General features: G+C 41.3%; 1 protein-coding gene across 1 annotated transcript in view; it reads right to left on the bottom strand.

The window, feature by feature from the left end:
* Nucleotides 1-22,579: 22,579 nt before the first annotated feature.
* TBX4 (T-box 4) overlaps nt 22,580-26,705 on the bottom strand; it is a 61,278-nt gene continuing 57,152 nt past the window's right edge. Inside the window, exons 7-9 of the mRNA XM_010009113.1 lie at nt 25,302-25,390; nt 24,585-24,826; nt 22,580-23,202 (exon numbers count right to left, since the gene is read on the bottom strand). Coding sequence (XP_010007415.1) covers nt 22,580-23,202; nt 24,585-24,826; nt 25,302-25,390 — 954 coding nt within the window. The remainder of the gene's footprint in view (nt 23,203-24,584; nt 24,827-25,301; nt 25,391-26,705) is intronic.

Genomic DNA, 26,705 nt, shown 5'->3' with positions numbered 1-26,705 from the left:
TGCCACCTATTTTTAATTTGGTTGGTGCCTCTTGGGAAAGTCTCTGCCTGGTACCAGTAGTTCTCAAACTCTCTCTTCTTTCTGGGTTCTGAAGGTGTTATCTTCTGCATTTATCTGTTTCAATACTGGATCAGATGAATGCCATTACAAATAAAATGCTGGTTGGTATGGAATATTGTATTTTCTCATCTAGGGAGCACATGCCAATTTTCTTTTGGAGGGCACTCAGTGAAGTCATTCCAAAAAGAGAGTTTGCCATCTTCATGTCCAGTGCTCCTGGTCTGCACAAGGAGCATTGTATGACTTATACTGTCAAATATTAGAGATGTTATTCCTAAGGTAGTATAGTTTGTCCAACCTTATAAAAACAATCACAAATAGGACAATATGAAAACAACTCCCATTAAAGAGTTTACAGCATTTAGCTAAGCCCTTTTATTTTTAGTATTGCTAAATATAAAATGGTATGTGTTATGTTAGGTAAGATTTCAATATCAACTTTTATTTGCACCCATCTGTGTTTAACTTCTTTTTGAGCTCTGTGCATCCTTCATGTTCCTCTCTTTCAATTAATCTCCAAGTAGTCACTCTAGGCTTTACCCAGCGTCACCTTTTCAGACAGCCCTACATGTTACACTGATACAAGACATTTATGTGCTTTGTTTCTTTTTGTATGGAAATAATATAGAAATATTCCCTTAATATAGCTCTTTGTATTATATAGACTTATAGGAGAATATTTCTTGGCAATCAAAATAATCCTTAATATAATGAGGAATTCACTTTTAGCCAATTTCTGTCTTCTAATGTGAGGTAGAAATCAAGTTATCCTGAAATCAGCTGCAGATCAGTCAGGGAAGGAACATTATGAAGGAAGAAATTTTGTCTCATAGGCACAATTTAAAATTCCAAAAGATGTGAAAATGTTTAATATCTTGTGTAACATCTGTGACTTCAAACCAGACATAAATGATACCGAATGAATTGTAGTTTTTGTATTTCCTCAAAATAAAATTGTAAATATTAAAGCCCCAAATTATACTTGAAAATGAGACTGGACATTGACTAGAATTGCTCTGAAAGATGAAGGATTTCAAACATGAAGATCAAAGTGCTGTGTAACTGTTTCGAAGGAGAAATACTTTGTAAAAGTTAGTCAGAAACTTTGGCTTATGGGTTTAACTGTTCCTTTTTGTGTAGGTGAAGAAAGAGAGCCAAGTTTTCAAGTATTTATTTTAACAATTATTCCTAGGCTTGTCATCTTCTCTGAGGAAAGGACCTCCCATGTTTTGCTTAAGCCATGTGTTCATTGTGGGAATGTTGGGGTTGCTTCATTCAGCTGCAGTCAAGGTTTGAGCAGCTAATAACAAGTAGCTGAATAAAACCTCATTTTTTATATTTGGCAGGTTGACATTGTCTGCCCCATGAGGCTCCTGCTGGGGCTAGAGTAATGTTTCCAGTGAACACTGGTTCTGCAAAGCCATTCCAGTTCTGCGCACTCTAACCACATACATGAGCAAATGTACCCAGCTGACCACATCCTCTCCAGCCCGGGCAGGCAGGGACACAGCCCATCTTCTCCTAGTCTAGACAGGGCCTAAGAAAAAAGTTGATCTTTGTCTGAGTGACAATGTTTCCAGTGAACACTGGTTCTGCAAAGCCATTCCAGTTCTGCGCACTCTAACCACATACATGAGCAAATGTACCCAGCTGACCACATCCTCTCCAGCCCGGGCAGGCAGGGACACAGCCCATCTTCTCCTAGTCTAGACAGGGCCTAAGAAAAAAGTTGATCTTTGTCTGAGTGACTTTAGGATTTCTGCTGTTTTGTTGACTGACTACATCCAATGCATGTGCTGGTGCTGATCAGTGCTCTGCCTCTGTCCACTGCCCAGGGGAGCAGGGTCTGTGTGTTGCTGTGGGGTGGCCACTTTGGGGACTGCCAACAAAGCACCTCTCCAAAATTCCCACCGCAGACCCAGAGCTGTAGCAGCTTCAAAGCAGCTGCATTCCCCCTGCTTGGGGTTGCATCTGTACTCATGGCCTGCATCCCTCAATTTTTCCCTAATGATTTCAAAATGGAACAAAATGGAGTTCCTATGGCATGTATTTTTTCCAGTTTCCTTCCAACTTTCCACATCCTGCTCTCATGCCACAGCGGAAATATTCTAGTTCTTCTGCTGCTTGGACTGCAGGGGTCTGGGTTGTTAAACCTTTTACATCTCAATGGTAAAAGCTGTGTATCTTTAATATTCTAATAGTTAATACTATATAAGAAGAATCTCTTATGTCAGAAAAAGACACTTAGAACCTTAAAGGTCCTGAACATCATTGCACTAAAAAAGGGTTTGTGAGTTGCTATTTCTTCCAAGGAAAGTAAAACCTTAACTCACGACTTTTTATTAAAATCTTACCACTCTTTAATTTTTCAGCCGTGAGATTTCTGCCTAAAGTACTTTCCTTGGGCCATCTTTATTTTACACCAAAGCAAATAATTTAAGAAATCCATTTTCCAATTATTTTCTTACCCAGAAAAGCAGCTAATAAAAAGAGGGAGACTGGTCCAAAGAAAGCACCATGGCTGTTGTAGGTTTGCAGAGCTGGTCTGGGGAGCACCAAGAGCTGCTGTCAATCTCCTTCTTTTGCCTCATTTGTAAGGCACAGCTGGAGAAGACCTGGGCATGTACCCAGGCTCCATTCCAATAGCACCCAAATAGAGAGATTAAGCTGACATAGACCTTAATTTGTATTTAAAAATTAAAGTAACCAACAAGAAACATATGAGACTAATATAGAGAAAAGCCTGATCTCCACAAAAAAGAAAAATAAACCCTCTGGCCAGAGGCACTGATACTTTTTCTTCAGCTCATCAAGTTGCATCAGAACTGATTTTATATTTTAAAGACTGTTAATTTTTAACTATGCAAGTGTGCATGTGCTTGCAGCACCCAGAAAGCTCACTGAATTGAATAGCACAAAGTATAATAGTTCAGTTGTTCAGAAAAGATACAGACTGAAGGCAGGATCCTCTTTTTCTGTTGGTGACAGGAATTTGCTTGAACACAGCCTCCATTACCAGAATATTAAAAGTACCTTCATCTGTCTTTTATCTATACACAAACTTGAAAAAAGCCACTAAAATAATTAGCTTAAAGGTGTGCAGGCTAGAGGTGTAGATGCCCAGACGTGAACAATATGTAGACTAAGCAGAACATGCTCGGTACTACATTTGAAAACAATACTGGCTGTAACTGATAAAAGGGGGGGATGTGTTACCTTACAGTGATCTCCTAATCCCAGTTGAAACCAGGGCACTTCAGCCTCACATACCAGTTGTATTTCCAAAGGCAAACGCTAGAGCACATCAGCATCAAGGGATTTCTTGTCTGTCAGGCAGACACGAGGCAGTTCAGCAAAATCTACTTATGCGCCCAGCGTGGAGAGCACCAGCCTGGAGCAGCACTGACCTTCTTCTGAATTCCCACCCCTTTGAAAACTTGTAATTACATAATTATCGAAGTTTTCTTGTTAAGATTCGTTCATCTGCTGCCTTTCCATCAGCTTTCAGCTGCTTCTGGTCTTGTATTCAACTTCTTGTTTTGGTCAGTCGTGTCTCAGCCCTGTCTTTAAATCCTTATGGCAGGATTTTGTTTTTACAGGAAGTTCTGTGGAAAACCACAGAGGTTTTCAAAGCTGAGACAAGCAGCCTGCTTGTGATTTGAAACAAAACAATGCCTTTTTTTAGCTTTGATTTAATTTCTAGGCATTCTGTAAATGCCCTTCGAATCTACCAAGCTAAGCTCATGTAAATTTATGAGTAATATCCTCAAGATGCAAGTAAAATTTGCTTGTGTCTTTAAGCTGTTAGACTCTCTTAAAGACTGCAGCCAGTTAGTGTGCCCCAGGCTCCCTGGATCCAGCCTGCCCTTTAGAGCATTAATTTAATTGTGTTAAATTTCTTAGGAGTGTTAATGGAAGATGCTGGAAGTAAAGGTATGAATCCTGGTTCGTAGTCAGAAATATTTTATTTCATCTCCAGATAGATTATTTTTAAATAACGTGTAATGTGGTCTTCGTTTCCTCTCCATTTGATTTAAAAGGAAAAGCTTTCTGAAGGGTTATTTGCTGTTGCAGTTAATCTGTGCAAAACTTAATCTTATAGCATAGGAGGCTTGCATGCTACTTGGAAAGTTTAATCCATCATCTGTGTTTATTTCTCTGCTGTTTAGATTTCCTTCACTTTGAGTCACAATCTTTTCCCTCCAACTTGTGTGTGAAGTATGAAATAAGTTCAAGATGTGTCTATAAGCCTGTGTCTCAACTTGTATTCTGGCAATCAAAGATTGACTCCTTTCTTGGTTTTCCTGAAGAACATGACTGCAAAATCAAGATGCCTGGGTTGGGAAAAGTATCTGTAACAGCCCTAACTAGATTTGGAAGTCTCAGGTTTAATACATGTCATACAGACAGATCAGATGCAGCCAGTGCATACCTTTGTTTTGAATATTGTAATCTTGAATACTTCTAATGAAAAGTGGCTCTGTCTTTTCACACTTCTCCCTCCTACTTTGCATGTAAATGATACGTTGATGTAGGTGACCAGTTAGAGCATTCTTGTGTGAATAAAACTCTTGCCTTTTTTGTTTCAAATTAAATTTAAACCATATTATGTGAAGTAAGTATGTATTTGTATGATGTTTCAGCCTTATGAAATTCTTTTTAGTCTGTTATCATTATTGGTAATATTTTCTTAATATTCTCACATTCAGTAGCATAATAGTCAATAATCTTTATGTCCATGTAAACTGGAAGAGTATCCTAAGTATTCCTCAGGGTTACTCCTTTCTCTATGGGCTGGGCTGATCTGTAGCTCTGGTACCAAGTTTCCAAGGATGGTTTTTGATTGAGTTTCAAATTGAAAGCAAGGCCCATAAGCTCAATCCCACAGTTCTTCCTGACCTTGTCACCCTGTGGGAAGAGGAACAGTGTCAAAGAAAACCTCCCATCTTTGTTGATGGAAGCTGCTCCCTGCCTGGAGCTGGGTCAGTGCAACAGGCTGCAGAACACAGCAGGCTTCAGTGCTCTGTGCATCCCATTGTCACTTCTCTCTGTCATCATCCAGAAAAAAAGGGGTTTGAAAGGCTCCAGAATGAACTGCAGAACATGGTGCATCTGCCCCAAAACCATGTGCCTGAAAAAGGATGAGATAAAGGAGGAATCCAACCATCAAAATGGACTTGTTTAGGCAGTACAGCTGACAGGTGAGTGCCACAGCTGTCAAATACTTACTTGCCTCAACCAGTATATTTCTGCTCTTTATATTAAAAGTGTGTCAGAATTTCCATTATAAACCACTTATTTTGTGGGTTTATAGCTTTGCCATAAAAATGCACCTTGGGTTGAGTCTTGGCATGCAGCCAGTTGGCTTCTTCTAACACAATATTAATTCAGAACATCCAGACAGTGTTTTTAAACACCAGCATCTGAAAAGTTGTTGCTTCTTTTTTTCTGAAGTACCTTGTTTTATGCAGGTCTTGCAGAAATCAAAGATGGCCAGATGGAATTTCAACAAGAATCTGCCATGTCTGGAAACCCTTTTTGGAAGAACTGAGAAACTGTGGTAAGAAAGAAGGATCTAGGAACATGCACAAAATTCTCAGGCCAGATTGGAAAGCTGGATACAGACCTCCAGGGCTGAACTGACAAGCATCTCTGTGTCATCTAACAATCTGACTGCCATCACCCAGAAGACTCACCAGAATATAGCCCAGAGCAGGAAACTTTTGGCCAGCCTCAAACTTTCTAGCACAAATGAAAATACAAGCTAAAATAATCAATTTTGGAATGAAATGCAAAATTTCCTAAAGGATCTTAGGTTGTATTTGAAGTCCAGAGTGTACCAAAAGGGTTGTCAGTCAGTGACCTTTATGAGATTAGAAATGAGGAGGAAAAAAATGCTTGTAATTTGAAATTTACAGATGCTCAGATGGCATATCTCTGATCACCTCAAAAAAATATAAAATCCTCTACTTCTGAGCTGTGGCTTCAGGGGGAGCACATCTGGTCTGTTCAAATCACAATCCCAATGAATGACTGGAAAGATGGACAGAAACTGGAGCTCCAAGCAGCCAAATCCTGTAACTCAAGTACTGTTTATAAAATGAATGATGAAAAAGAACGATCCTAATCTCATCCCTGGCCTTACTGTACAATTAGGAAAAGTGATAATCTTGGTTTGTAAAACAAGGAAAATTGGCAGCTGTGGAAAAATTAAAGGAAGTAGTTCAGTTTAATATTTGACTTCTGAAAAAATTGGCTATAAAAGCAGTTCTGAGGCTGGCCAGGACAGAGCCTTAGAAACTCTAGGGAAAGGTCTTCAATCAGTTCAGGAAATATGAAGACATGAATCTGAAAGTGCTGAGCTCCAAAGGAATGAGGATAAAGCTTATAGCTTTTCTCTAGATTGGGTTTGTTTATTTTTTCAATGTATAATTAGGATCTGTGAAACGAATGAATACATTTCTCAGATTGAAGTTATTGGACTATGGTGGACTGAAAAAGAAGGAATTGCTCTCAGGCAGGGAGAGTGACTGCTGGCAAACATGAAGCATCCAAAAGGTGGGAAAATTGGTTTTGCAAATTTGTCCTCTTCTGAGCAAGAAGTGTAACTGAAATGATGGATAAACTCTGGAAGGGTTTGGATTTCAATATGGCTAGTGATAAAATAAGACATGCTAAAAGTATTGGCTTACAAATGAAGTCTTCAGAAAATTTCTTTCATTTTCTCCCAGGTGAAGATGAATATTTATAGATAACTGATCTGCAGTGAGTAGATATTCCTACTACAGCAGTGAACTAGTTCAGCAGTGACTAGTTGCAGTGTCTTTTTACCCAAGTAGAGTGATGGAAATCATCTTTTCAGGGCCAAGCCTGTGCAGAAACCTTAGCTACTAGATCTGAAGGAGAGGTTAATTTTCTCTTGCAGTAAGCAATTTAAATTCTAAATTAGGTTAAATGCAGAGCTGCAACATGTTCTCCAGTGATTTCCTCACAGCAGATGCTGCTGTAGGTAGGTGTACTCACTCTAGCTTTAACCCTGCTAGCACAGCTAACTGTAACTTTGGAAATAAAACAACATGGATATCAATACAAGTTCTAAAGGTCCATTAAGGTACCAGGGTACCTCCAGGTTACCCTGAGCTTGGGAGCCTCTACTGAGGTTAGAGTCACTATTGCTGTTGGTGCTTGTGTTAGCAGGGCTAAAGACACCCCAACTGTGCCACAGTCACAATCTCTGTGTACTGTTTAGACTCCCTAAAGGTTTTTTCCAGTTCAAAATCAGTTCTCTGGATCCAATAAGTATGCAGCCTGCACACCGTGGTCTGCCACAGATGGATGCTGAGGGAAACAGCCCATTGCCCTGCACCTCACTGTTCAGCGAAAGCAAAGTGGTAAGAAGTGCTACTGGGCATCAAGGAAATGAACTGGGATGGGATAAGTGAGCTTTCAACAATTTTTGGACCTCACTCACAGTTCTGATTAAAGTCAAATGGTGGCCCGAGCAGATTCTGCGGAGCCAAGTAACAGGAAAAGGGGGAGGGAGCAGCTTTCAGAGCAGGACAAGACCTACTGCAATTTCAAAAGTTGTCTTTTGACTCAGCACCTGCTGCCTTTTAGAGGATGGGGTGAAGGATGGTGCAGAGTGCCTGGTTCACATTACCTCTAGATGATATCTTGGTAGGAAGTAAAACGTTTGAAGAGGGACTGACATATTTACAAATGATCTGTAATACGTTGAAAGTCATCAACCTGAAATCAAACCCAAAGGCAAGTGAATCATTGCAAGCAGAAGTAATTAATTATGAGTACACAGCCAGCCAGGGGATGGTTTTCACAGAGAGAAAGAAAATGGAGGCAGGACAATCCTGGCCAGCTCTGCAGACAATGGCTGTCAGGTGAAGGTTTCTGGGGGGGTTAGGATTACTGCAGCTACTATTTCGGGAGTTTCTTTGTGGTTTTGTTGAGATTGTGAAACCACTTCAGGAGTCTGGTGAGAAAGGAACTGTCTCAGTGGCTAGCAGAGTGTGATTTAACATTTTCTTTCTTTTTTTAAAGAAGCCCTTGTAACTGCTCCTATTTTAGCCTCCCCATGTCTCAGACACCTTTCAGGCTGGACACAGATGCTTGTGCTTACGCTCTGGGGCAGTATTGACAGAGGAAATCAAAGGACTTGAGGGGATGGTGGCTTATTACAACAAAACGGTTATGTTCTCAGGAGAGAAATTAATATTCTGCTCAAAGAACATCTGACAGTGGTTAAATCTACAGAACATTTTCACTGCCATTTCTTTGGGAAAGGATATATGGTCTGGACAAATCCTCAGCAGGCTGCAAGGACTCCGAAGGGCGTGTTGCCTCTTGATTGTGGAAGGGAGGAATGTTGTGCTTCCATGCTGTGAAACGGGTTTGAGCACAGGTTTATCTAGAGAATGACATTGGGGGCTCATTACCAATGCTGCCCTATCCCAGAATATGAGGAACAGGTAGCCTGGGAAAGCCCTGGTAGGAGCTCAGTGCCCAGTTGTCTCCTGAAAGTCTGTGTTCTTCAAGACAGAGAGTTGGAGCGGTGGGCAAAGACATCTCCTGTTATGGGGTTCCTGCTGTGTGCAGAATTATGGACTTCTTTTTTTGTAAACAATTGTATTGAGAAAACACATGGCTCTATTATCCACATGTCATTCTGGCATAAGTGTGCTGCAATAAATACAGTTTTAGTAATTTGTTAGTGTTCCAGGAGGTATGCTGCTGTTGCATTCTCTATCTAGTGTTAAATAAAAAAAAGAAAATACATCCCTTAGTGAAGCACTGACACAATATCACGTGGCTGAAACATCTGTGTTTTTACACCTATCTATCCATAAAATATCTTTATGATTTCTGGGCTCTGTGCATGTGAACTGAGTAAGAGACTGATCATTTTCTTGCTACATTAGACCAAGTTCTATGGAGGGGTTTTTGCTAGAGCAAACAAATTCAGCTTTAAAGCTTTTGTATCTAAAGCTCTGCTTTCCTAAATGTTTTCTTTTTCTACACCTGTAACCATCATGGAGTCATGTTACATTTCTAGCATCTTGTTGACATGTGCAGCAACAGACCGTGATGCCAGAGTTACAGAAATAAAGGGAGTGAAGTTGAACACTTTTATGTTAGACACAGATATTTCAATTCCTGGGCATTGTAGGGGGCTGACAACTGAAGGACAAAACCTGGGAAAGTGGGTACTTCTGAATAATGTGATTTTTATGCATTTGTTTGATTTTAACGCCATTTGAAGCTTTCTTCAAGCAGTAGGGGAGGGATCAAACACTGGAAAAATCAGTCGTGTAAAGATTTTCATCACTTTGTAAAACCTCTGTGGAGTGAGCTTGCATGTAAATCAGCAGAATTGTGGGGTTGCTGGGGGCTCTCCAGTAGTGCTGGCCTGTATCAGCAGGGGTGATTTCATGAAATGTGAAGTAGAGATGGTTTTATTCATGTGTAAGCTGCTGATGTGTTTTTTATACAGCCTAAGTACCAGATACTTTTTAAAAAACAGAGTGGGAAGGAAAGATCAGAAAACTGGTTGTGAACGTGGGAAACCCTCCTGCAGAAACAAGCATATTGCCATGAACAGCAGGCTCATCTGAGCCTGGTGTTGGGGCTCTGAATCAACTACCCCAGATACCTGTGCACTTGGGAGGTGCTAGGATTCTGGAGTGACTCAAGGTCTGAGCATCTTAGGCAGAATTCACAGTAATTTGTGCTTTAAAATTCGCCTGTTGGGGGCTGTAAGGAAGGTTTAAGGTTGCTTCATCTTTCTGATTTGTGTGATTTGGTCTTGATTCTTATCTCACCTTTTCTGTGCCTGCTTAGGTACTCAGTGTAACAGCTACTCTGTGCTGTTTTCCAGTGGGGTCCTGGAGTGGGATTGTTAGGACCCATGTAAACAGATGGAACTCACTCATGGGCTGGGTACAGGACACTGTGCTGTGTGCCATGCTGAAGGTCAGAGTTAGGTGACTTCTTCTGGATCCCTTTAAAGTCCATTAATCTTTGCAGAGTTGGGACTTTAACAGCTAATGGTCCATTCCAGCAAAGTGCTGAGCTCCTTCAATTCAAAACATCTTGCAGAATGAGGCCAAAGACTGAGTGAGGAAGAGGTGTGAGGGAAGCTTTATTAGTATGGCACATATTTAACCCATAGGAAAAGCCACAAATTTTACTCATTTTAAGTGTATTTCACACTTTTTTTGACTATTTGAAATAACCACATTTGTAAAAACTTCTTTTAATGAATAGAGCTCTTTATGTACAAAGGTAAACCTTTTCCCCCTAAGTACAGTACTTGAAAAATACTGTTTCTATTGTAGGTCTGGCTGCTTCCATCTTCTGTTTGTTATTGCTTCCTGCTACAGAACCCTCAAGAACTGAAAACAGGCAATTTAGATAAAGTATAATCTTAGAAGATTTTTGCTGATCCACGCCATGTATTCATCAGGACTAATAAGACAGATAAGTAAAGGACTTTGTGATTTAATGCCATTTGTTATTTAAAGCTATTCTTCAGTGTGAGCTGAGAGGCAGCACAGTCTTTGTGAGTGATGGGAAAAAGCTACTTGGTTACAAATCCTGGCCCTGTGGAAGTCAGTGGGGTTCTGCCATTTGGCTTCAACAGTGCAAGGGCTTCACCAGATGTTTAAAATAAATATTTCACTAGGACTGTTGTCAGAGTGCTGGTAAACATATAATTTTAAAATTTAGCTTCCTTTTCACATGTGGATGTTTACTTGCCTTACGTGCACTTCAAAGGATGTTTATGTAAAAACTTCTCATCGATTTAATTTTATTTCAGGTTGGGTTTAAATTGCTTAATTTTTTGTTTCTTGCACATTTAGAGAACCCATGTTGCAGTGTCTGGGCTAAAAACATGGCAGGGGAGTGTTCACATATTTTGTATTGCTGGCTTTTAAACTTAATTAAAGAAGATCAGAAATGCAAACATTGGCATTTGTTTATGTAATTAAAAAAAAATCATATAATGTTGGGCCCAAGGTAGGGAGCATATCCCTCTTAGGAACACAAACCTTCACCTTTTTTTGCAAGCCCACCATAAATGGAGGGGCATATATGTCACATCTACCGTATCAATGTCATTTTAGAGTATGTAAAAAAACACTCTATTTGTCTTAGGAACTATCGAAAGCTTTTATAGGGAATTTGGAAAATATTTTTGGCTAGCATGAAAGGTAAAATCCTGCAGCACAAAGTACAGACATGGGCACAGAGACTGAACAGACGGGCTGCTGTAAAACAACCATTTAATAAGGCATTAAAATGCCATCGACTCAAACACATAAAAAAAAAGAGCTATGAAAACAAATGCCTTTCAAATAATTAGGATCTTATGCTGGAGACCAGTGTTGATCTCTAGGCAAGTCTGATCGTCTAAGGAAGGAATTAGCAGCGTATAAATCGGCTGCTGCTTGAGATTTTTCTTTCTGCCATGCAAAACTGTTCATATAAATGATCACTTCAGCCTTTCTATCTCCTTTCTGTTTCCTTAAGGATTTTGGAATACATTTTATTTAGTATGGCAGACTGATTTTTTTTCTATTTTTTTTTTAATTGAATCTCAGGTTTTTATCATGAGTGTGTGAAATGCTGAATTACTGGCTTGTACCCTCATTGGGTGAGTGAGTCTGAGCCAGGCTAACAGATGCAGCCAGAAACAGCAACAAGAACCCACTTCTTGTCTTGCAAACATAGAGTGATTTTGCTTTCCCTTGAAGTTATGTATTGATTTTAAGATATAACTATAGTTTGTTATGGTAGCTGGTGTCTAAAATAAGAGATGAATATCAGATTCTCAACTTTAACTTAGAGTTTAGTAGATTTTATTACAAAAGTAATGTTATAATGAATATTGGTTTTCTTATGTAATAAAACTATTGGTTTGATCTTAATTTTACTGAGTATTAGGATCAATAATCTTGGAGAAATTAATGTCTGTCCTTCCTATATTTCATCTTGTTTCCTGTTTTGTCCTTAGCCAACAGTTGGCCCCTAAGGCACAACATCTTTATCAACTGCTAATCCAGCATGTGCCTTTCTTTCAGAGCTGTAATTTCATATACTCCTCAATTTTGTGCTTTTAACACATAGAACTGGATCCCATGATAAGAGTCCTCTGTGTATAACTTTCATGACCATCAGAATAGTGGATCTTTCTCTTAATACTGTGATTTCATCTGTTAATCAGTTTTATATGACTTTCAGCTAGCCTGGTTTTTCAAGGTGTGAAAATTTGCACTGCAGAGGTATTTTATGTATTGCAACTGTATTTTGTGAATAAGATTCTAAATACCTGGTCTGGTTATAATGCTTTGGGCAGAGTTTTTAGGTTCCTATGAATTGCTGTTAAACCTTTGTTGCCATTTGGCTGGAAAGTGCATCCCAATTAGCAACCTTTCTATCTAGCAGTAGCAGTATGAAAGTGATTTTTTTTTATTATTTTTTTTTTTAAGTCAGTTGTAAATGATTAGTCCAAAAAAGTAGCATAAAACTTCGAACTAGTCCCCTGCAGGAGTCGGCTGGAGGAAATTAAAGGATCAACAACATAAGGGGAGCACTGAGGTAGGATTGTTCCAGGCTGCAGCCACAGGCTTTCACATGCACTCAGGAAATTGGCTTCATCAAAAGGCGAGGATGCAGGCGTGAGGATGAGGAGGATAATGCAGGTGATGATTCTAAATCATGGCTCAATATCACATTGTTGTCCAAGGGAGAAGTTTCCTCCCCACCTCAAAAAAAAAAAAAAAAGAAAGCAGGTTTTTTTATATAAAACCAGGATCTTCTTGTGAATTAATAAAAGTTCAGCACAAACCTGAACTATAAATCTAACTTAGTAAATAATGAGGACTCAGTTTCCCTGAAATATCAGTTGGATGTTTTTTGCAGAAGTAAAAGGACTCCAAATAAGCTCTGCTGCTCGTTTCAGAGTCACTGTTCTGTGCCCTATGTGTGGATTTGTGTGTGTGAGAGCTGTAAAACCAGGGACTCAGGAGTGCTTGGGACTTACAGTCAGGCAAGGCACTTTCTTTAATGTCTTAGGTAAATTCATGGTACAGAAATGTAGATCTTCTGGGCCTGAGATGAAGCTGAACCTTTCTAGTGGAGCAGGAAAGAATCAGAAGAAGGGAAATGCATACATCTCCACCTGGAGCCAAGTATGCTGGGGGAGCAGGGCTGAGAGAGATTCCAAGGGGAAAAGAAGAAAAAACAAAAAAGAGGAATGTCCCAGGAATGAAGCTCTTATAATGTTCAAAACTTTCATCGGAAGTAAAACACTGGAAAGCTATAACCCAAATAAGGAAATTAGGACAAAAATTAACAATATTCAGCTATTCGGATATCAAAAGAAACATCAGTGTTATTGGTGTTAGAGGTTATTGCCAGGAGGGAAAATCTCAGCATGTCTTGGGTAATTAAGCTTCATTGGAGAGCATGGATCCCTTCTCCAGGTAAGAAATGCTTTCGGAACATGGCATCTCTTGCTATTGTAATTAAACACCACGGGCTATTCTGCATATGAAGTCTTAAACACTTTACTCCTTTATCATGGGATTTTACTGGCCAGGCATGTGTGTTCTTATGGCAAAAAGCACCGACTGCTATAAAAAAAGAAACCCAAACATTTCTTTTTATTACTTGACTTGCTGTATTTTTATATGTATTGAGCCAAATTCATCCCTTGTGTAGCCCAGTTGCAGCCAATAAGGACAGATTTGGCCCATGTCTATATGAGGAAGGTGGTGACAATTAAAATATATTGTTTAATAATGAGAGCTTTGGTAGTGAGGTGTCTTTGTGTCTATGAAATTATACACCACGGCAGCACCTTGCCAGTATAGAGTGGGACTAGCAAAACATATAAGACCAGTTTCTAATGGAAAGGCAAAAGCACTCTAACTTTTATTATTATGATTAAAAATCAGAAAGACGTTTGAACAAGACCCACTTAGGTAACATCTCCAGAAGTCTCATTTATAGTGTAGCATTTTACCATAGAGCAAGCCATTTAAAATACTTCTTGAATGTTATTGAGTGGCTATCAAGGATAGTATGACTGGCTTAATAGCAGTAAGTAAAAGAACAGCTTTTATTTCCTTTATATTTTAGTTATTTTCGGTAATATTGCAAAAAGGAATGTACCCTATTAAATGAGATGTGAGGACAGCCATTATTATCACTTTATATTGGTAATTCCCAGTTATTCCCCTGTGTGAGACATTGTACCAGCACACAAAAGCCATTGTTGATGCCCTGGAGATCTGAAGATCTTGCCTGTTTAGGCAGTAAGAGATCCAAAGCTTGTTGCTCAGACAGCCAAGTAATCTGTGCAACACCACCCTGAGGGCGTTTTGTTTGACTTGCTGGCATGGTGGGCCATCCACAGCAGCTCCTCTTTGTATCCCTGTTGTTAAGTTATAGGGGGTTTTATATGCCAAAGCCTTACTGTACTGTCTGCTGACTTCTATCCTTCTACTGAATCTGTCTGGGTAACAGTTGTAGCCAGTAACCATGTCCCTAATCCCAAGTTCTCCATGTGTGCTGCCAGGAAGCCTGGCGCAGCTCTGCTCTGCAGCATAATTGTCCCAAATGTTTGGTCAAACGTTTTACTGGGCACTGGGTCACCTTTTTGCCAGGAGGGGAGGTGGGAGGGTGAGAGGAATAATGAGAACAATTTCCCTGGAGGGCTCAGGAAAAGTCTTTTACCCCTGGGGCCCCCCTGCTCCTTCCCCTCTGCTCTGACCCTTTGCAGCTGCTGCTGGGCTACCTGTCAGGATGCTTTAGGAACTGGGGGTGGGAAAGGTCAGAGTAATAAGGGGACAGATATTTTGTTGACCAAGGACTGAACCAGCTCTTGATGGCCCTGCCCAGGAGCATAAGAAAGCCAGCAATACCTAGCTAATGGACTCCAGCAGAAAAGCTCTTAAATGAGACTAAACATATAAAATGTTACAGATGCAATGAGTTGCTCAGTTCCTTTAATGCCCCTGGTCTTCTAAAGAGCCTCTGACCCCCCAAAATTAGGGAGACAAAACCCACAAAAAGTAATTTTTACTGTATTTGTTGCTCATTCTGAACCTCTTTTATAGAAATCCAGCCTTTGGCATTGAACTCAAATAATATTTTATTAGAAGAAAGCATGATTCACTGAAATGCTGCACTTAAGTATCTATGGAAAGGAAAACACAAGGGCACAAAAGAAGCTAGGCTGTGGAAAACCAACCCAAGGAGCCATTGCCACACAAAGAATCTCAATCTGTAGTAAGAAACACCAGAAAGGAGCAAAGTATTTCCAGGGAGATATCTGAGCATAGTGTTAGAGCCAAGTAAGGAGTTTCTTTTCCTAGGTTTTTCATTTAATGTCTCTGTTGTCACACCAAGGATGCTCAGTGGAACTATCAGGATAGGAGTATCCCAGCCCTCATTGGCCTCACTCTGTAGAACGTGTACATGGTGAAGTATGAGATTTGACCTCTTGCTTTTTCAGGCACCCCCTCCTGCCTGCTTGTGGTAGCACCTGCTCACCTTGGAGGGCCTGGGCAGTGTTTGTACAAAGACTTAAACCCCTTTCCCTTATATCTGCCTGATGAAGAAATGTAGAAAAACTGCAGGTCATGCAAACATTTCTGTACCAGGCCTGGGCTCAGTTCTAACACGGAGTGTAAATTTAGTCCTTCTCTGTGATACTGGACAGAAATCCCAGTGGATGTTTTTTCTGCCTCTAACCTGTCCACTTGACTTCATAATGATAAATGGTGGGAGGGAAAGGGTGAGGGAGAGGGGGAAAACTGACTAAGCTTTGAACTGGTTGTGTCTTAATAAGGATGGGAAAGAAGAATGTGGATTCATTCAAAATAGAATTTTTATATGGATAAAATCTTTGGTATGTTTCTCCTCTTGATCACCTTTGGTGTTCTCGTAAGGCTTAGACCAAGTCCTCACCCAGAGATGTCTGATCAGGTAAGACATTGTGGCTACTTTTATTTTTTTACTTTAAATTGAATTAATTACCTATTAGTACTTCTATTTCTGTCCTGCACAGAGTTGCTCAGTAGCTGTCACCTTTGCTTTCAGTCTAGGTATCCACTGCATGCTGACTGTTTCATATTACTTCTGATGCACAAAGCAAGTTCATCACCTTTCCAGGACATGTAATGATTGAATCCTCATGTCCAGGGCTATTTGCTTGAAAGTTTCAGGCTAAAACTAGTGCTTGGATTTTGGAAGAGTAATCAATGGTTTGAGTCTTATGTTTTGAGCTATCCATTTGTGTTTTAGACTCATAACTGATGTTAAATACAACACAGTGCATTAAATTGAAAATGTTATTCTTCTCTCAGGAGCTGCTCAGATGCACAGGGCAGGGGCAAACCCTGATTTGCAGAGTGGGGCTGTGTCATCCATCAAACTCAAATACTTTGTGCCTCAGACCTCAACTGTACACTGCACAGCCCAGGCTGCAAGCTGGCCTTGTTGAAAAGGAGATTAGAGGGCTGGTCTCACTCTGCTGAAGTCTAGTAAAGTTTTCCTATTGACTTCAACAGAAACAGGACTGAGCCTTATGATTTTGGCACAAAAATATGAAAATATTCTTTTTCATCTCTGCTGAATGCTGAACTGCAACACACATTGTTGTCTGCCTTATGTAAGATAGAAGCTGTTAAGGAAAAGTAGTAGTTTTGCACATATTGTTCTCTGCACATGTTGTTCTCTACAAAATAATTGTTAAAGGATGCATCCCTTCCTGCTGGCAGTGTCTAAGGTTTAGGCCACAAATTTGGCCCAATTTCCTGCTATCAATATAAACCTCCCAACTAGAAGCTACATTTGTCATATTTTGTCTTTCAGAATTGTTAAAGTCATTGGTGTCCAGGCAGACAGTGCCAACATTCCACAACATTTCCTTTTTTTTTAAAGAAAAAAAACCAGCTTCCTTCAGTTTGTAAATACAGCCCCAGTGAAAATGTTCATCCAAAGTGTAACAATGTATGGCTGAAAGGTAAAAATTAGTATTTGATGAAAACTAAGGAAAATGACAACAACAAACACCAGATTAAATATGTTGGCTTTTGCAGAATGCACTTTCAGATCTCTTACCCTTCAGTATTTTTCTGTGGAACAAGAGCCTGTTGACCTGTCATAGCTATTCCTCTTCATTCCATTGGGTTTTGCTTTTTTATTGTTAAACAAGCTTCTAATGAACAAAAATCCAAATTATCCTGATTGTAATTGAACTAATGTTGTCAGCCCAACCAGCACTAATTAATACACTTTTTCATTTCCTTCTCTCAGGACCAGTTCCATGGTGGAGTCAGGCTCAGGATGCAATTTCCAGCCTGGGATGCCTTGCTGCCCATCTTGACACTGTGGCATTTGAAAGGGTCAGTCAGGTGAGTATGTTTGCAAGTGGTGACCAGGATAATGGTCCTTCTGACCAAAGGCAGGTATGTGGCTTGCTTGGTAACCACCCAGCACCATGGCACAAAGCTCCAAGGGGTTTAACTTCCCTTGTCATTACCCAAGGAGTTTCTCAGCAGGGCTGGGCAGCCTGTGCCAAGTTGAATTTTAAACTTGGGTTTAAATACAAGACAGGCTGGTCCATAGGGTGCAGGGCTGGGAATCCTAGCACCAAACTGCAATCTTTAGATTGTGCCTACAGGGGCTGTTTTATGGGCAGAGTCTCATGCCAGTGTTTTCACATTATAAAATCCACTTCATGTTGGACAAGGCTTTTTGCTTTTGTTGCACCATTCCAAATATTTTCTTCTCTTTCATTTTTAATATTGACCCTGTACTTTGTGGAAAGGAAATTAGTTCAAAACCTGATTCTCTCTGTCAGCAAGTCATGGTCTCATGATTTCTCTTCCAGCCTACTATGACAGCAGTAAAAACCCTCAAATCACATTGAATTTAAGGTGCCTCTTGTCACAGTAAAATGCATGGCACCTCCTCAGAGCAAGTCCTTAAATTAAAATACTGTCAATTTTTTTTTGCTGTTCAAACACTACTGCAGGAACGTGAGTGGCCAAGGAGAGGGGAGGTTTTTTTCCTCCTTCTGGAATTTTTCTCTATAACCATCCACAGGGGAGTTCTCATCTTCAAAAGAAACATCCCTGCTATAAAAGCTGCAAAAAGAATTATTTAATGACATCATAAATTAATACAGAGAGGCACAAATTTTCCAAAATGTGGAGAGAGAAGGAAAAAAAAAAAGAATGTTTGCCAAAAACACCCCAGCTCTTCCAGACTTAGGCCTCTCTTGAGCCTGTGAGCAGCCAATGATACCAAATTGAATGGTGGGGCTTTTGGCATGACTGAAGTTTAGCTTGTTTAAATGTTGGCAAATATTCATATTACTCACATACTCAGTTAGCTGATGCAAATATTTGTTCTATTTAGAGTTGAGTCCAAGCTCGGTGCTGGCGTAAGTGCTGTTGGACTCAGTGGAACTAAACTTGCTCGTGCCAATATTACTTTTGGACATCCACCTTAAAGAAAAACAGAGTAAAAAAAAAAATCCCCTAGTCTTTTGGTCCTGATGAGAATAGATCAATGGAAACAGAGCTCATGTGGAGCCAAGTTTTCCTCGCTTGCTAATTTTTGGCCTTAATCTGATTTGAAGTGGACCTAGTTTTGCTGGGCTTGGATTGTCATTCCCTGCTATGCTGCAACAAGCCATGGCACCAGAGCTGGAGCTGAAAAAGCCTCCACACATGTGAAGTACTCCACATTCTTGAGAAGCAAAAGTGTTTAAACTGTAGTAAATCAAACCCTGACAAACTAAGTGTAGTTGATCTGTTTTAACGCTGTGCAGGTTGTTGGGATTTTTTTCATTATTTTTTTTAATGATGTCTAAAGTTTAGTGTTTCTGATTTGAAAAACAAATAGGCTGACTCCTCAAGGATGCTTTGCTTTTGCTGTGCTCATTTGTGAATGTCCCCACTGCCAGGCAGGTGTCACCAGGACGAATGCTGCTCAGCCAGGTGCTTCACCGGGACCCGCACACGCAGCAGTTGCCAAACCATCTGGATGGGAAATGAAGAGCAAATCAAGTGGAACCCGGGTGCCTCCTCTGGGTGGAGCAGTGCTGCCCACCTTGCCCTGAGAGCTCTTAGCATTGGATGCATCAACAGGTTAGAAACTTTGCAGTGAAAAAAACCCAACACATAAAACCCCCACCCCAAACTAAAACAGAATGCCTTGTTTGATACAACCACAACATGCTTCAGGGATGTGGTAGCCATGGATCTGTGCTCAGGCTGTCATTTGTAAGCTGATCATGGTTTAATCTAAATGCCCTTATCAATGTCACATAGAAGGGGGATGCCACTAAGTTAACTTTAGCCATTTAGAAACAGGAAATCTAGTCTAAGAGGCTGAGCTAGATTCCTTTGAGTGGAAAAAGATCATCACTAGAGAATGATTCATTGAGTTTTAATCTCAATGTTTGATCTCTCTCCATTGACTATAAAAGGAACCCAGATGACCAGATTAGCATATATAAAATTTTGCACATTTATGTGCTAACTCAGCCTTTTACAATCAGGACCTCTCTTCACAGATATCATGTACTATTTTTATAACCAAAAGCAGTGACTTTCACAGGGCACTTGCTCTGGTGGCTGGGTTGGGACTGAGCCTCAGCAAAGGCGGCAGAGCCTGCTGTGAGTTCCAATTTAAACTGGGATTAATTACATGTCCAAGTCTCATCTACATCCCCTGCGTTAACGGAAAGCTGCTGGAACAATTCTTGTAGGAGTTACATTTTAAACAGCCTTAAATCAACTAGTATTGCATTGATGAGCAGAAGGTATATGAAAAATGGTTTAAAATAGAAGCAATGATTATTCATCAAAAATTATGTTGTTATTCTATTAATCCTATTTGTAAAACAGACAAAAGATCCAGTCTAGCTTGTAGTTTGCACTCTGGACTGCTCACCCCATTAATTTTTAGGTTATAGTGGCAGCATTTGTCTCATTTAGTGTTGATTTGGTGTCAGTATGAGAAATGAACTGAGCATTTCAAATAATGGTTAGTGACACCCTCAGACCTCCCCCCCAACTCCAACCTTTAATTCTTCACTATTGTCATTATTCCTACATACAGGAATATCATTTTGGTGCTCTTGTTCTCAGGCCAGTGGCTGTTACCTTAGCCTAGTAGTGCTTGGTGTGTGTGTATCAATTCATGTGTCCAGTAAAACAAGAGAAACACGAGATCCCACCAACAATCCAAGTGTTTTGTGGTGGGCAGTTAAAGTTTGATGTTGGAGCTGTGAAATGGTAAAAAAAGAGCCACATGTGCTTTTTGTGAAAGTATCATCTTGGTATAGTCAGATGGTAGAAGACAGAAGAGTGACAAGGCATCCAGTAATTCACCACAGAAACACTTTTATACTAATTATTGAAATGCACCCAGAGACAGCTTATAGTAGTAAAATGACTTTATGTTCTGATAAGTAAAATAAAATGTCCATGCTATGTAACAAACATTTAAAAATTCCATACCACCTGGATCTAATGTGGTTTCTAATAAAGATTTATCTGTAGTATATATGTTTTTATCTAACCAATTCTTAGTTTTTACATCAAAGGTGTGTAATAAAAAAAAAATCTTAAATAGATGTCTTTCCAAAAAAACCTTGCAACATTCATTTTTATTAAGTATTTCTTTTGTAAAAAGCAAAGCTGAACTGGACACGTGGCCTGCATTTGTGATATATATATATATATTTTATATATATAATATATATGTATATAAATAGCTATTCAGCATGCAAAGATTGTAGTGATTTCCAAAATCTGATTACAAAAGCCACACCAGTCACACACACAGTCTGCTGAATGGGTGTATGGGATTGTCCTGGATGAAATGTGACTTTGACTTTATTGGCCTCAGGATTCTCTCACTGCAAGCAGCTGCCCTCATCCACCAGCCTCTTCTCACCAGAATGGATTCATCAAACTGCAGACCTACCTCCTGACTTCCACATTTATATTTCAGTTCTTTGCCTTTGCCCGTTTGGAAAGCAGGAGAGGGCGTGGAAAAAAACCCCTCTATGCATGACCAGAGCTTAAATATCACACTCCTTAATGGAACCAAACTCCCAGCATCACCCCTGCCTTGCCATCCCATGGGACAGCATTGCCTCAGAGCTCAACAGGATGGACAAGCTACAGATTGAAAGAGAACACATCCCTGCTCAGGAGCTTTTGTGGGTGAAGGCAATGGGAGTTTCATTCCAGAAAGAGCCCAACTTGCTTTCCCACCTGAGGCTTTTTCACCCCATAGCTGTTGCTGAGTGATCCCTCCATCCCTTGCAGGGACACTGGTAGGCAAGGCAAGCACTGAAGGAGTCAGTTCAAGATACCTCCACAGTAAACAATAGTAGCAATGTATACACTGGTTACAGATTTGTACCTGTTCTACAAATATTTGTACACTGTAAAGCCTGCCAGGGATGGGAACTCATCCCACCCCACTATTAGAAAAAGATTCCTCTAAGCCTCTTTTATGCTGGAAACATTTCTTTCTGAGTTAGCTGCAAAAGAAGAAGTGTAGCACAAAAGGCAAGTTTCAGCTGAATATGAAAGAAATCAAGGACCAGCAAATACAGAAATAGTTTCTGGAAAGTATTAGCAACTTTTAAGCTTAAACTTCATAAATATATTGCAATAAGCAAATGTGAGTCAATCAACAGATGGGAGTCTGAAGACACTGAGTCTGTTCCTAATGCTGCAATTAATTTGCCGTTTGGCCTCGGGCATAACACTTCACTTCTTAATTTCCCACAGCCACTCATGATGGTGGTGTGGGGGGAAGAGGAGACATTTGTGCATTGGTGCCTTCTCCTCTCTGCACCGTGGCACGAGCCCTGTGCCGTGCTAGGGAGGTCCTGGAGCAGCACCACAGCTCCTGCCTCCACTGCCCAGCCTCCCTGCCAGCCCCTCTGCTCCTACAGCTCCAGCATTTCCAGAGGAAGAAGGAATTTCTACAGATAAAAAGAGCAAAAAAGTGCTGCTACGGCAGTCCTTGAACTACACAGCTGAACAGATTGCCTTTTCCTTGGACTTTTGGGATGCTGTGACTTCACGAACCAAGTACCGTTAAAGTGAAGCTCCTATTTTTCCCAAATAGATAAAATTTGCTTACAGGTGTTTAATATTACAAGCAAAAGAAAATGACTAACTAGTTCACTTGTTAGTCGTGAAGATGGTGTCTACTGGTTCAGTAATAAAGACACAAGAATGAATTTATTGGGAGTCAGGAAGAGACTGATGAATCCAGCCCACCGAGACAGGAGATGTAACTCTCTGTGTGTCTGAAGATACGAGCTCTTCACCCACACAAATCCCTCTGGAAATGCACGTGTGTCTCACGGAAGTGCAAGTTACCCACAGGTAGCGACACCGATTGACCACTGTTCTGGAGCAGTAACGTTGGCTGTGGCATCTCTTGGCCCTCAGAGTCATCCATCAGTCCAGTTCTCCACAGTCCCCATCCCTGAATGATATGGCAGCGACGACTCCCTGGCCAAGGAGAAGCTTTGGGAGTACAGGAATTCGTTGGCTGCGTTTAGGTGCGGAGAGGGGGGTTTCCTCTCACACATAGAGGGGTGCACCCTTTCCCTCGGGAAAGATGAAGAAGGGACACGCTCCCGAACCTGAGACTGGGACAACTGGTTGTAGACACTGAAGTGGCTGTTACCTGGTGGCTGTGAGCCTTGCCCCGTGATGGCCGGGAGCCGTGGCATCATGGTGGTGGCAGTAAAATGAGCAGGGAAAGGCTGGTAAGGGACAGTTTCCATTGTCTGAACGCTGTAGCTGGTGTAAGGTGCGACAGAAGTCCACATATTGCAGCTCAAGGGGGGAGGTGGAGGTGGCAGGTCATCAACCGTTGAGACACCAGCAATTTCAGCCCCAGAACTAGAGTACATGCAGGCTTCCCTCGGGGCCACCTCGCTGCAGTAGGAAGGGCTCAACATCTGCTGGTCGTACGGAGGTGGGGAACGGAAATAGTGATCGTCTCCTACAGAAGAGGAGGCTTCCAGGTAGGAGCGTTTGCAGGGCAGGTCCAGGTGCCGAGCACTTTCTGCAGACAAACACAAAACAATAATGCATGTTCAGGAGCAGGTCCCAGAGTGACAGCATTTAACAGCAGTCTGCTGACAGCCTGGGCTGGCTTGATGGAGTCCCTGTGGAAGCCAAGCCTGCAATCCGTGAGTATTTCACTAAACTGGTGCTTTGTTTTTTTCCAGATTAATCCATTTAAAACATTTTAGTTTGGAAAGACAATGTACAGCATCAAAAAGACATTGTGTTGCAAATGTCAGGCTAATCCCCTCAGCCTCAAAGCATTCTGGTGACATTTATCAGGTTAAGTGAGTGACTTGGGCCACTATTCTCACATCAGAGATTACTTTATGTGCATCCAGATAACAGAGGGCCCTGGCACTCTCACAGTGTTACTCCTGACAAATTCAAGAAGTCTCTTAAAGGGTCTTATCACAGCCTGCCTTCCTGTCATTACAAAAATGACTATACATTTCCCAGATATTCGTGTCAAAAGCTGCAGAAATATTTGCAGATAAAGGAGCCCTTTCCCAGCCGTGGGTCCTGCCCCTCAGCTTTGCATTGAGAAGCTGTAGCCCCTCTCCTACAGATTACAATGACCGTGTTTACCAGCAGCTTTCTGTTAGTTGTTAGGAATATTCTCTGGATGAATTAGTGAATCCATCTGCCATGAAACATCTGCTAAAATGACACATTTGCTTCCCAGGCCTCATTAGTGGTGCCATTAGATTCCTCGTTTCCCCATGATCAGAGGATCCTCACAGCTTAAAGAAATTAGTGACCAATGAAACATGCAAATAGAAGGATATTTTTATTATTTTTTTCTGTGCAAAATTTTTCCATTTAACTTAAACCATGCCATGATCTCATCTGATGCTGGACTAAAAGGAAGAGAATGTAGTCACAGCTCACTTAAACTTGAGAACCAGTGGATAAGAAGAAAGGGATGCTTCCACACAGCTACCATAGTCCCACTGGGCTGCAGCCGTGGAGAGAATTGCTAATGGCTTCGTCCTGGAAAAGTGCTGAACATGTCTAACTTCATTAATGCTAATGACAGTGTCAGAACATCCCAGGAGAGATAAGGTCTCCTCCAAACAATTGTTAATTCAGCTGATTCCAACAACGGAGCATTTTTCTAGCATAGTTTCATGCCACTTAAATTATGAATTCTGATCTTATTTTTTTGGCTCTGAATTTGCCTCCTATGGGACAAAACCATGAATAATGGTCCCAAAACCCAGTTCTTGGACCCTGACTCTCCCAAACACTTCAATCACATCAGTATCTTTGAAGATCAAAGCCTAAGAGCCAGATCCAAAACAAACTGGAATGAGTTTTAAGTCTGTCAGTGCCCAGTAATATTGTTGTAATATTTTTATAGTTGTAAACTCGAATTACCTCTTCTTTTTAGGCAATGATAGAAGAGCCCTGAATCTCTCTGTGCTGTGAAGGTGTTGAGTGGCAGATCTTGAGTATCTGAAGCTGCAAATTGCATGTGAGCACCGTTCTCATACTGATAATGTTGAAGAGTCTGGTGATTCCCATGAAGTGGGTTAACATCTGGCTTTGTTGAAAGCTGGCCGTGACTGGACACCAACCTCTGCCTCATGATGCTTTTGGAAATCACTGGATATTCTTTGCTAAAAGAGGTAAGAAAAAAATAACACCAGTTAGCCAGCAATTGGCATCAACAGAAAGATGAAGCATTAGTTTGTCTCCCCTAGAGCATCTCCATCTGATGACTTCAACATCACACTCCACTGGCTGTGGGCACATGTTACACCACCATAGGGAGTGTGTCACTGAATTGCAGGAGGAGCTTTTCAGGGGTATAAATGGCATTAAAAGCCCTACTGCCTTCAAGCAGAAGAAAATGCCCCCACGGTGGTGAGCACCCTTGAACTACTTCTTCTCCAAAGAGGTGCAGCAGAATGAGGATGACAGCCCAGCGGGATTTCTGCACAGGGCAGGGATCTGAAGGCTGCGTGTTGGACACCCCCTGCCCAGAGGTGCTGCCTGGGGTCAGTGAACCCATGCACACATGTGCACACACAGGTGCACACGTGTGCCCACTGCAGCAGCTCCCCTGTCCCCCCGAGCCCTCGGCAGCCCTACCTCTGCAGCCGCGCCACGCGCAGGTCGCTGTCGTCGCTCCCCCTGAACCCTTTGGCAAATGGGTTGTTCTCAATTTTCAGCTGGGTTATCTTAAAAAAAGAATGAAACCAAGGATAAAGAGTTTGAAAAACAGGTCAGACCAGCAGGTGCAGCAGCAGGTCTGAGGCTGTTGGTCTCCAAGTGCCCTGTCCTACGTGACTGCCCAGGAAATGCAGAGTCCAGGAGATGCAACAGCCTAAAGACACGGTGGCAGAGATGGTGTTTCTGCAGTCAGACCCAAGAGAAAAACAGCTGTGAAGTCTGGTGCTAGATCTTGCAGAAACAGCTTTTCAAGAGGACAAAATTCCTGACTGGGAATGAGGACAGCCCAACATCAAGTTTGTACATCTTAATTTAATTTTGTTGTTTAGTGACTATGATTTTCCTCTGATATGAGCAGCATGAGGGCTTCAGGCCCTCCTTGTCACCTTCCCCTGGCCTCATCCAACCCAGGAAGGAGTTTTGGGTAAGCACCTACACCTTCCTCAGTGAGCCAGACTCAGGGTAGCCTCTATCATCAGCTTTCCACCTCTGGGAGCCCATGGTCAGCTCTCCTTTTTTCTTCAGAAAGATGATTATTTGCAAGGACACTCTTGCCAGCAGGATATGTCCGAGCTAAAAATAACTCAGTAGTTTGAGTTTATTAATCAGATCCCCAGAACAGGTTTTTTTAAAAAAAACACCCAAAAAACAAAAAAACAAACAAAAAACCAAACAACACAAAACACTGAGACATTTCCCTCAGGTTGTGATTTGCTTAAGACCACAGTGAGGTTGTGATGAGACCCTCTGCAGGCCCCACATGGGTATTCAGTGCCCCCTCCTCCCCAGCCTGCAGGCTCCAGAGCAGGAGCTGGGAAGCACTGTGCCAGCTCCTTGCAGGATCTGAGCTGAAGGATTGGGGCTCATCTGTGGCATTTTCCCAAAACCTGGCAGGTCCACCCTGTGCTCCCAGTTTCCAGCCCACCCCCAGCAGCAGCTGTGTAGCAAGGACAGTGGAAGTGTTAAGTTTATGGAGCACTTTGGGAACCTTTGGGATGAAAGGCACTATTGACACACAAGACATTTTAAGTAGGTATTAAATAAGCTCTTTCTGGTTAACCATGTTTGGGCAACTGGTCATTTTATACCAACAGCTACAACTTTTCAAACAGGATTCACTGAAGTGTCCAAATAGCAACTTCTTTTTTCCCCTCCCCATCTTACCATAACACACACATCCATGTTTATGCTCTGAGCCTTTTAACTGCCTCACTAATTGCAAAATCTTGCAAGAACTCTATGCTCCAAGCATCAAAGGGCATACAGGCATCCTGCTTGGGAGGAAAAGCTTTGGTCAGATTATTGGGGAGGAAGAATTTCACA

This window comes from Chaetura pelagica, unplaced genomic scaffold (genome assembly GCF_000747805.2).
Source record: "Chaetura pelagica isolate M959 unplaced genomic scaffold, ChaPel_1.0 scaffold72, whole genome shotgun sequence".
NCBI lineage: Eukaryota > Metazoa > Chordata > Aves > Apodiformes > Apodidae > Chaetura > Chaetura pelagica.
Note: the sequence above shows the minus strand (reverse complement) of the source record. Positions and strands in the feature narration are given on the sequence as shown.